Genomic DNA, 12,127 nt, shown 5'->3' on the forward strand with positions numbered 1-12,127 from the left:
GATCTTTCAGCCAAATACACACATTTATCAAAGAAAGTATTCAAAAGATTTACATTCTGTTCAGTTAAGCCCTGTAAACTTGAAAAGTTTTTTTCGGTAACAAGATTTTTAGATTGCAGCCCGCAATTTACAGCGTATGTAAACAGAACTTACAGCGTAACTTTTTTGTAATTATAGATTTCTAGATTAAACTGTGTATTACAGCAAATCGATAGGATTTTACCATATTTGATTTTACCGTTTTGATCCACAGTCCTCAAGCACCATTTTGACTGTTTAGTTCCGGGCTTTACCGCTCATCAGTCGTCGCTCAATGTTGTGAGAAAAACACTGCAGTCAGTTTAAAAAAATCTCTCTCCTTTTGGTTTGATTAGTTTTCTTCTATTTTTCACACATATTTCTGTCATGAGCGCTACAAACATGATAGACTCATCTCAAGCAAGTCCACATTCCTAAGCCAGCACCATTGGGTTACTTATTACTATTATCAACCCAAATTGGGATAAATCAATCCAGCTTCCTTATCTAACAGTCTCAACCAAGCCTTAGGATTGAAACAATAACCCAGCGTTTATTATATGTGTACTATTAAAAGGTACACAGTGTATGTTTTTGCTAAATCGCTTGCAAATATAAAACTGCTGTTTAGCATAGTATGTCATTCATACCACGTAATATTAGAATAGGTACCCCTAGTTTCAAAATACTTACAGTATAGTTAATTTGTAACGTTCCAGGTTGTAACTGCTTTATTCCCCAAACCAAGGTTATTTTCGTAAACGAATACTAAAACTAATACGAAAACGATTGATGAAAAAACTATTTTGTAAACTGAAATAAAATAAAAATGTCAAAATAATTGAAAAACTTAAACGAAACTAACAACAGTTATTGAAAAACTAACTGAAATAAAATAATAATTATCAAAAATAAATAATCGTTTTCGTAATCTCTCACCCCTTGGCTGAAAAATATATGAGCTATGTGGCGGTTTAGGGAAATACCTGTAAATGCGCATCAGAGACGCAAAGTAAAGCAGAGTCATGCACGGGTCCTGTTTGGTAAACGTTCACCAGCAGAACTTAACAGCACACCAACACCCGAGCCGTTATCCGACAGCAGCACTAATTTAATTCTGTACCAGACCAGAACCACCGCGAGTCGCGACCCGAACCGCACCCGCATTAAATCTGTTACATCAGGTAGGCAAACTTATTTATTTTCTCATGTAACACAAGCAATCAAACCAGCATTAGGCATTCTAAGCTGGTGCTTTGAAGAAAAACAGACTCGCATCGCAACATGATAATTAACAGAAAAATAACGCGCATCCTTTCTGTAAACAATAGCCTAACTTTTGCCCAGTGTTGGGCAGTAACTACTTACTAGTAACTTAATTACTGTAATATTATTACTTTTTGCAGTAACTAGTAGTGTAACTAATTACTAATAAGATTTCAGTAATAATATACATATAATATAACAATATAACATACAATATAATACAGTTACCATAAAACAGCTTACTTTTGATGCCTCAACCCCGCTGATTTAAAATCCAAAAATCAAATAATTCCTAGATTTATTTTCATAATTTTCATGACTGCGCATGCATGTGATGTCCCCGGTGCAGCAGGCAAGCTTGGAATATGGAAAAGCTTACATTCAGCAGATAGAAATATTGCATTATATTGATTTTGTCAGGAAAAAAGATGATCTGAACACTGTGTAAGTTGCGACTTTACTTTACTCTGGCATTACATCCCACCCACATCCCTCTGATCAGCATGTGGCACATTATATTACTATAATTACAAATCTTTAGGGAAAATTAAACAGTTTCTTACAAACTTATGTGATTTGATAAAATACATAATGAAATATAATAATATATGGGTAACGGAGAAATTCCAATTCAAGCTACACATGACAATTAATGAGATATACCACATGGTAACACTTTATTTTATTCTACATGCCTAATCCTACCCAATACCTAAACTTAACAACTAACTATTAATAAGCAGCAAATTAGGAGTTTATTGAGGGAAAAGTCGTAGTTAATGGTGAATAAGTGTTGCCTATTCTAAAGTGTTACCCACACTTCTACTTGAATGTCACAATCAATCACTATCGAGTGTTTGTAATAACTTCTGACTGTGATCCAATGTGGATTTTGGTCAAATGATGAGGCAGAAATATGTTGTTAGTAACATTCTAGAAGAATTTTATGACACACAGTTACAACTTCTGTGGGACATGAAGAAAAAGTAATGTAACTAGTAGTGTAACTAATTACTGTTGCCAGAAAGTATTAAGTATTTTATTTTAATTCTTCACAAATTAAAACATATTCAAATATGAGCCTTTACTGTTAAATGCGATTGCCGTCATTATTGAATTTCATCAGTCCCAGTTATGAATTAATGCACGGCTGTTCACAGAAAAGTGAACAAGACACGACAGTATACAGTACAATATCATAATTATGGTTAAATGAGAAAAAAATACATTCATATTAAATATCTCAACACACATCATTAGATATGACATTAAGCACAACTTGTGTAGATTAAAAAGGCTTGACTGCTTCCTTTGGTGTATATTTGTATACTTTTACCATCTAATCAATCTCAGCATGCATTAATTTTGTGTCGCTAGACTACGTCTTTCTTTGACCTGCGCTCTGGAAGTGATCTGTTAATTCTGCTAAACTTTAATTAAAACTGAAACTAAACTATATAAAAACTAAATAAAAATGTATTCACGAAATAAAAACTAAACTAAAACTAACAAAAATATTCATGAAACTAATAAAAACTAAACTGAATTTTATAGCAAATTTGAAAACGATATTAACCTTGCCCCAAACACAACGGTACTCTATAGGTACACTATAATTACAAACAAAAGTTACGCTGTAAATTGTGTTTACTTGCACTGTAAATTGTGGGCTGTAATCTAAAGCGTTACCGTTTTTTTCTTCTTTTTTGCAAAGCATAAGCTTCATTGTCAACTAGTGCTGTGCACTTTATAACACACCAACAGGACAAATATAAAACCACTGCATATGCAAGTCCTGATTTACACAAGAGTTCAGGAAACACAATCTCAAACATGATGATGAAGAGTTGTTTGCATAGAAAAGTTCACTTAATCTGTCCACAGTCTGAGATCGTGATCGTTTTCGTGGGTTTCCCATCTTTAGTGCCCAGCTCTCCGATTCTCCTCACCACATCTATGCCCTCTCTGATGAAGCCAAAGGCCACGTGCTTGAAGTCCAAGTTCTCTGCTTTCTTGAGGGTGATGAAGAACTGTGAGTTGTTGGTATCTCTGCCACGGTTGGCCATGGACAGCAGCCCCGGCCCTGTATGCCTCACCTCAAAGCTCTCGTCTTCAAACATCTTTCCGTAGATGGATTTTCCTCCCGTCCCATCCTGACTGGTGATATCACCACCCTGAGCGACAGCAGGACAAAAACACAAACACTTGTTTAAATAGCCATAAAAAAAAAACCAAAGCTAGAAGCAGAAACACTCCAGATATTTGCCATGAACGTCTCTGTTTATATCTAGTGTTTGATATGTTTAGTTTGCAATGTTCAATTCTGACCCGTCTTGCTCCAGACATTCAGCAGATCTAGTTTCTTTGATTATTTTTTGTTAATATTTAGAATAACAGCTTTTATATTTTCTGTTTTTATTTTACATTTTTTAGACATTCTGTTTTTGTCATTTTTATTTTGACATCATTTTTATTCATGTTTATTTATAACTTTTAGTCTATTTAGTTTTAGTTATTTTAGTTCTTCAGATTATATGGAATTGGTGCCCTGGAAAAATTTTGAATAAAATGTTTATTTATTATTATTATTATGTTTTTAAATATATTTTATATCAGTTAATGTTTATTTCATTTTCTACAGTAGTTACTTCTGGTGCTGAAATCTGATTAGCTGAGAGGTCTTTCAAGCTATGTGTTAAGACCCGCTCACACCGAGAACAATAATGATAACTTTAACTATAAAGTTCTAAAAATTGTTCTAAATGTAAGAGATTAGTGGAGTTTACACCACAACTATATTGTAATGTTAATTAATTTGTAATCTTAATTTGTATATTGAAAACAAGTTCATGTGTATTATAAAAATCTCAACACCTTGGATAATAAGGCAGCCTATATAAAATTGTTTATGGAGCAGGTAAAATGCCTATAATTTATGTTTTTGTTCTTTTAAAAAATGAGTTAGAGTAAAGTGTGAGGTCTATCATTTCATAAAACTTTGTTTTTCAAGGCACTTTGTGACTTTTCTTACTTTATACACCCCCCACCCCAAAATTTGATTTCTTGCTGATTTAATATTTTATAATAATGATTTTATAATTTCAAAATATAAAGCAAAAAGTAGAGATGAAGAGTAGCCCCAGAGTGCAATCTGGATGACATATTTAGGCAGAGCGGCACATGTCGCCAAGCCCAAATTAAATTTGCCCCGCCTTTGTCATTTTTGCTCCAAATCTGTATGGGGCAGTTTGCGGTTAAACGAGTAGAATGGTAGCGGCAGCAGTAGTTCGTTACTAGTTCTAAAGTGACGTTTTCGAATTAGAGGCTTCGTCTCAAACTGTCAAACAGAGAATTGAATCAGTGGTGGAAGGAAATAGATTTTCAAACAAAAGGTGGTTGTTTCTTATGTATTTACACACTTGTTCCATCGAACGTTTGTATAAAAGCAACATCACAAGTAGCCATGCTATATTGCGATTTCAGATTAAAATGGCAGAGAGGAAGGCTGCCATGTCACGAGTTCCTGCAACACTTTGTGTTATGTTTTAACTTGAATTGTTTTCACTGCGGATTATCAGTGCTATTATCAATGCTGTTATTATCAATATGTATGATCGTCAGACCCTAACTTGCCCATTATTGACAGATGTGCATTATTTGTTGATTTTATAGATAACAATTGCAATAATGATTGTTTTGACATTGAGAATATGTATTTTCATAACAGTAGGTTCTCACCTGACACATGAAGCCCGGGACGATCCTGTGGAAGACAGACTGATGGTAACCGAAGCCCTTCTCTGTCGTACACAGAGCCCGGAAGTTCTCCGCTGTTTTGGGGACAATGTGAGCGAAGAGCTCCATGATGATTCTCCCAGCATCCTCACCATCTATGGCGATGTTGAAGAACACCACAGGGTTGGACTCTCGTGAAAGCGCCTCAGCGGCGGACGTCTGAGCAGCGTCAGTCTGCGTCATGCGGCTCTGGCAGTCGGTGAACACTCGTCTGAAGGACTCGGCCAGCTCTGGAGTCTTGAACCTGGCCGCCAGCTGCTCGACTTTCCCATCACCCTCTGTGTGTGTGAACAAACATGCAGATGTGAAGAGACGCGAAAGAGAGATATGTGTATGAGGTGAGGAGTGAGACTTGTACCGGAGTGGTCAGTGGCGGTCCACACCAGCGCGTTAGCTGAGGTGTTCATGGGCTTGAGCTCGATGCTCTGGTTGATGGTGTGGTTGGTGCAGACTTTTAGCACCTGCTCGCGTCTCATCACCACACGGTAGCGCTTTTTCACGGGGTGGTAGAGGATCTTGATGTCTCCCACGCCACGCTCCTTCCACTGATTGAGCTCACGATCCCAACGGTACAGTTTGGCTCTTTCTTTGTACAGGATCTCTTCGTCCTCCTCACCGGACCTCACCTCCACCTGCAGGAGACACGTCAACATGTCACACTTCTCTAGAGACGTGAAGAGCACAGCTAACAGCATTACAGCAAACGCTCACCTCAGGCAGAGACACGATCGGCTCGAAGTGGATCTCGTCATTATCATCATCACCGCCCTCCTCTTTTTCTTCATTTTTTGTAGCTGCACATCCAAAAACTTTGGCTCCGGCATCTGACCATGTAAAATTAGGATCTGTAGAAACAAAAAAAAATGAGCTGAAGACATCACAGCTGCCAACATTAATACTGACAGCAGCAGTATGCTTATACTAGCACTTTTATAATACTAATTCATATTAATACTTCCAATGAAGTCAGAAACATGCAAAAAAAAAACTAACATTAGCTCATAAAACAAGATTTTGGACAACAGGCCTGAACACTAGCATGACATCAGAAAACACATTATTATAAAATGAAGAAATGTACATCATTCAATCTTCAGGTCATGAAAATTGAATGATTAAATGTGTAGGTCTTTAAAAACAACCAAAACTGCATTTACTGTATGCAATAAAAACACTAATTATTGTCAGAAGACAATTATTAGGCACTGACCTTTTTTGACAAATGCAAATTCCTCTGTACTCTTTGTCAGGTCTGTAAATGAAAACAAACCTGCAGATGCAAATCCTAAAGAAAGACCTGCTGGAGCAGAGCAAACACACGTCACACACTAAACAACATTCAGCAGGCAAATTATTTCAAGCTTGTTTGAGTGTCCCTTTACTTTACTCTCAGACCCTGATCCTCACTCATCATGATTTCTATCCTGTCATTGTACTTTTTATCCTTTCCTGTCTGAATAGGGCCAACAGAAGAATACACAGACACACACACACACACATACATATATATATATATATATATATATATATATATATATTACTGCTCTCATAGAACTTTGCCTTGTCATAAGAATAAAATAAAATAAAGTTTAGCACAGCAAAAACAGATGTAGCACAACCCTTTTATGTAAGTTGCATGCAATATTCTGGTTGCCATGACAACCTCACATGTTTGCTGCTGGTCTATGTAATCATAGTAAAATCACTTCAATATGAAGTAAGGTTTGGCCTCCGGAGCTCCAAAGTCAAGTCACTCCTTTGCTTGAATGTTTAAACTGACAAAACTGGAAAACATGTGCAAATGCTAAACCCCTGATGCCTGAACTAGTCTCAGCAATGCATCTCACAAGAGCAACCTACTATGATCAGATGCTCCATCAGCTCCAGCCACATACGGCTTTCCCTTCAGATCCCTCACTGCGCTTTCAGAATCTCCTTCTGTGCAACAGAGTGAAAATACACTGGTGTATATCTGAGGTGAATCATTTCTCATAATGACACAGAACGTCTTATTTAGATAGAAGCTGTGGATACTAGACATGGCGATGAAAAGCATATGCGAATGAGCGTGAGCTTTCAGGAGTTTAAGTGTACTAAATGACTGGAGAAATCTTGCATATGACTGACAGTTCACCAGAACATCCAAATAGGACATTGTTATCACTGCCTGGCTTGAATTTTATATTTGTGGTAATAAATAAAGACAAGTCCCGCCCTATAGTTTTTCACATTCTTAAAGCTGTTTCACTCAGAAATATGTCAGAATACAGAAATCAAGTCAACCATAACTACAGTAACAGGACAGTACTTATGAGAGGTGAAATCAAAATGGCAAGATGCAGTAGAGGTTTACTTTTGTTACATTTAAATTGATGTTGCCTTTTCTAGTTGTTAAGGTTCAAACAAGCCTAAGATATTGACTTAATAACAAAGGGAATGGCACAACTAAAGGATTTAGGCTTACCAGTATTGAGGGGACTATTATCACGACCGGAAGCATCTACAGACTGATCTGAGGAACTTGGGGCTGCCTCTTTTTCTTCCTCTTTGTGAACTTCAGCAACATTTTTGAGGAGGTCTGATGTAGATCCATTTTGTGACTGTTTGTCTGATGTTTCTGCCTCAGATTTTGCAATACCAGACTTAAATACATCAATGGGCACTGGCACGGAAAATGAAACATTTGAACTGCTTGATGACTTTTCAGCCTCTGTTGTAGAGGACTCAATCTTGAAGCCTTCTAAGGATGCTTTATCAGTTCTTGTACCGAACTGAAAAGCATTGCCTGCATTGGCTGTAAATGCTGTCGCAGCAGGTTGGCAGACAACAAAAGAGGAAACTGACGGAGCAGCAGAGGTCTTGTTTTTCATATTTGGTTTTGCTGTCTCACACAAAATGATGTGGCTAGATGTGGCCTTATTTCCACCCAGGAAAGTGTCACAATCCCACGGTCCATCTCTTTTAGCCAACCCTCCTTGTGGTGTTGCATTACTTTTTTCAGTGCTGCAGGGGGCAGTGTCACATGGGACCGCTGGAGCTGCTGACATTTTCTTATGTTGTAGTGCATCTGCCTTGATTGTTTTCTTCTTAGCCTGAGCTCCAGAGCCAGCAGATGTCACCACAGCATCCTTTAATCCAAACCCAAATGAAACTGGTTTTTGAGATCCAAATAAGATGCCCTTCAAACTGACATCAGTGCTGGCGGTGTTCTTAGCAGAATCTCCAGACAGTCCTAAAGAAAACAATTTGGCCGGAGGAGCCACTGGGGCAGAGCCTTTGAGATCCTCTTCAGGTTTCACCTTTGGTGTAGAAGGAGTTACGAGATCAGTTTTTTTGGATGAAATCTGAGGATATGCTGGAGACTGATTGTAGCACACAGAGGGACCTGTAGTAGTAGCAACTGAGACAAATAAAAGGACTGGTTTTAAGCAGGTCTTAATTGTTGTATACAAATGTGGTTCTCCATTTTTAGTGTTTCTGCAGGTTTTATGAAGGCAAATCTAAAACCTTTTAATAACCTTGTTAAAACTTGTTATGTTCTCAGTATGTTCAAAAGTTTAACAAAAATTACATATTTAGGGCCTTATGAAATACATTAGATTTTTTTTTTCTCTTAATTGAATTCATAAAACAACAGTTTATTAATTCGTTTACAATAATAGGGCCCTATAAATTTTATTTTGGTTTCCCCAGATATTTGCATTGTATATTGTAACTTTACTGGTAATCCAATGAAGGCATAAACATTACTTTAACTTATCTTTTAACCAACTGAAAATTAAACAAATCCTTTTTTTTTTTTTTTTTTTTTTGATAAATAAAGTGCTGCACAACACAGGTCTACTGTTATAATTAAAATGTGGAAGGCAAGTGTGTGATTAATCCTTAAGAAATGAAATTGCAATAATAATTTTATAGTAGTATTAAATAAAATAATAGTAGTATAATTACTTTATTACTCAAGTACATCTGAGACTTATATTAAATTTTGTAAAAGGGGGCATAATAGGTGTCCTTTAAACATATGTGGCACAGACTCATAGAACCATAAATAAAATCCCTAATGTGTTTGTAAATATGTAATTTATTATATCCTACATGTAAACACATACCTCCTGTGTAAATTGTTTATTCACATATATCCTAAAACCTGTCAATATGTTGATATTATATATGTAAATATAAAAGATATACATTTTAAAAATGTATAAGAATGAAAATAATAGGAAACGTATAAGAAAACTGTATAATAAATACAAATATATTATGTGAAGATATTTCTTAGATTTTTAACATGCTATGAGATGATGGAGGACTCATTTCTGAGAGCAGATGTATATCCAGGACTTTACCTCTGTCTGAGATCTTCTTGAGCTCCACTTTGCAGAAATCCTCCAGTTTGTCTCTCAGCTGATGAACAGATTCTCTCAGATCATCAGAAGAGACGAGAGAACTGAAGAGATCATCATTTACGTCTGTAGATTCAGGAGGAGCTGAGAGAGACTGGAAACTCTACAGAAAACAGAAATCAAAACTCATCAGCTCCACACTTCACCAAATAACCTGCTCCAACATCAGATTTGACTGATCTTTAGTATTTCACCTCAATCCAGCACTTTCACAGCATCAGCTTCATTCTTCTCATATTCATTAAATCACATTAGAGCTACAGACTCTAGTATTTGCCGCTTACACTATATGTGAACTTTCTAGACAACCGTTTGGATGATGAAACATCTACTAAGAATATAAATGCACATCTAACAGCTCAAGCACATTAATGGTCGGGTTGAGTTGAGTTGCTCAGCAAAAGTAGCTCAAAGGCTATGAGTATACATACCATTATTTATAACTTTGGAGCTGTTAATGACACTGAAAATTCACAAGGACCCTTAAGACACGGTCAGGTTTTATTTGGTCTCAAATCAGAAAGAAATATTAGTTAAAAAGGTGAAATGTTAGTGAAGTTTTGTCACATTCTGCTCTAATGAAATGTTTCTCTGTGAGTCTGGTGTCACAGCAGGATCTGCTCAAGTCCACTATGATCCTGTTCTTCTAGATCTGTGTTACCTGCAGGAACCGGATGTGATCCTGTGTGTGTGAAAGCTGCTCCAGCTCAGCGTCTCTCCTCCTCAGATCATTGATCTCCTGCTCCAGTCGCTCCAGTCGTCCTTCAGCTCGACTCACTGCTTGCTTTTCCTGATCTCTGATCAGCCGTATCAGCTCAGAGCGGCGTCTCTCAATGGAGCGGATGAGCTCAGTAAAGATCCTCTCACTGTCCTCCACTGCTGTCTGTGCAGAGCGCTGTTAGGACACACAGTGATTCAGGCTTCAGTGAGTCTGAACTGAGACTGAGACAAACTTCTCTTCTTCTCCAGACTCACCTTATGAGACTCCACAGCCTCTCTCAGCTGCTGGAGATCTTTCTCTCTCTGCTGGATTCTCTGCTGGAGCGTCTTCTGCGTCTCCTTCAGCTGGTGCTGGAGAAACGGGTGACAGTAAATGTCACAGAAAACTACTATGGACAATTGAATTCAGTAAAAGTAAGGTGAGGCAGTTTATCTGAACTGATAACCAGTGGCTGTAGGTTCAAACTCCAGTAGGGATGATCGGTTACAATCATCACACATGATTTAACATGGAGCATAAGGACTGTTTCACACTGCAAGCATAGTATTATAAAAGGTAAACTGACGCAGACTTAGAACTTCACACAGACAGTGTTCCTACTGTTTAACAGACCTGCAGCTCAACACAGAAAATAAACTTTAGTGAAGCTATAAATAAATGAAATCTGGATTCGGTCAGATATAGAAAGTCACCTATCACTGCATTTAACCTGCATTTTGACTGATAGAACATTTCACTCCATTATTTTATGTTGCTTAATCAAGGCCAATTTTATGAAAGATTATATTGACAAAGGTTTACAATGCATTTTCAGACTTGGCAGTGAAACTCTTCTTGCAACTGCTGTTCATTTCTGCTGACATGCATGCACAGTGCGTATGCTGTAAGCTGTTAATATGGGTGCCAGTATAAACAAGACAATGTGTTAACAATATTTCATCAGTGTCTAGTTCTAAATACCTGTGTCTCTGTCATCTGTGCCGCAGCTGATACAGTGTCATGGTTTTTATGTTCATCCATCGCACACAGCACACATATACATTTCTGGTCAGTGTGACAGAAAACCTCAAGGAGCTTCTCATGTTTCTGGCAGATCATCTCCTGCAGTCGTCCAGTGGCATCAGTCACTTTGTGTCTCTTTCCTTTAAAGAAACTCTCATGTTGTTCGAGGTGATTCTGACAGTAAGAGTTCAGACACACCAGACAGGACTTGATGGCTTTGTATTTTCTTCCAGTACAGACGTCACACTGCACATCTCCAGCTCCAGCGTAACAGTCAGCAGTAAGTCTGGTCTTCTTCAGTTTCTCCACCATTTCAGCCAGCACGGTGATTCTAGCTAAAGCAGGTCTTGGACTGAAGGTCTGTGTGCACTGAGGGCAGCTGTAGACTCTCGTCTGATCCTCCTGATCCCAGAAGCCTGAAATACAGCTCTGACAGTAACTGTGTCCACAGGGAATGGCCACTGGATCCTTCAGGAGATCCTGACACAGTGGACACAAGAACTCAGCCTGAGAAATTCTGGCTTCTGCCATTTTACTGCATGAATACAGAGACGCAAACACACAACAGCTCAACCGCTCTTCAGTTTCACTTTCCCTGAACTCGGATGATTCCTGTTTCCTGCTTCTGTGTTTGAGTCACGTGTGTAAAACAGGTTTGTCTTTGAGTAAAGCAGGTTCCTCATGCCAACTCGACACACCTAGCTGTTATTAAAGTGAATACAAAGACTCTGGCTTGTTGATTCAGGTGTCTTTAATCAAATATCAAGTCAAGTCACCTTTATTTATATAGCGCTTTTAACAATACAGAGTGTGTCAAAGCAACTTTCAGAATAGGAAAATAGTGTTAATAATGTAAAATGACAAGATTAAACACTCAATTTTTAGTTAAAGGCATTGCATTATTGAATTCAGTGAT

General features: G+C 37.6%; 1 protein-coding gene across 5 annotated transcripts; it reads right to left on the reverse strand.

Annotated features, from left to right (window-relative positions):
• Nucleotides 1–1,579: 1,579 nt before the first annotated feature.
• LOC131552036 (E3 SUMO-protein ligase RanBP2-like) lies at nucleotides 1,580–11,788 on the reverse strand. 5 transcript variants are annotated; one of them, XM_058795421.1, is made up of 11 exons: nucleotides 11,170–11,788; nucleotides 10,464–10,559; nucleotides 10,150–10,383; nucleotides 9,432–9,591; nucleotides 7,544–8,479; nucleotides 6,940–7,014; nucleotides 6,290–6,376; nucleotides 5,791–5,924; nucleotides 5,438–5,711; nucleotides 5,023–5,357; nucleotides 1,580–3,458 (listed from the first exon to the last, which is right to left on the reverse strand). In XM_058795421.1, the coding sequence occupies exons 1-11, from the start codon at nucleotides 11,740–11,742 to the stop codon at nucleotides 3,150–3,152; spliced, it is 3,213 nt and encodes a 1,070-aa protein (XP_058651404.1). In that variant the 5' UTR covers nucleotides 11,743–11,788; the 3' UTR covers nucleotides 1,580–3,149. The 5 variants fall into 5 exon arrangements, with proteins under 5 accessions (XP_058651404.1, XP_058651403.1, XP_058651402.1 ...); XM_058795420.1 differs by having other exon boundaries at nucleotides 6,940–7,017; XM_058795419.1 differs by having other exon boundaries at nucleotides 6,290–6,379; nucleotides 6,940–7,017.
• Nucleotides 11,789–12,127: the final 339 nt, after the last annotated feature.

Source organism: Onychostoma macrolepis, chromosome 13 (assembly GCF_012432095.1).
Source record: "Onychostoma macrolepis isolate SWU-2019 chromosome 13, ASM1243209v1, whole genome shotgun sequence".
NCBI classification, from domain to species: domain Eukaryota; kingdom Metazoa; phylum Chordata; class Actinopteri; order Cypriniformes; family Cyprinidae; genus Onychostoma; species Onychostoma macrolepis.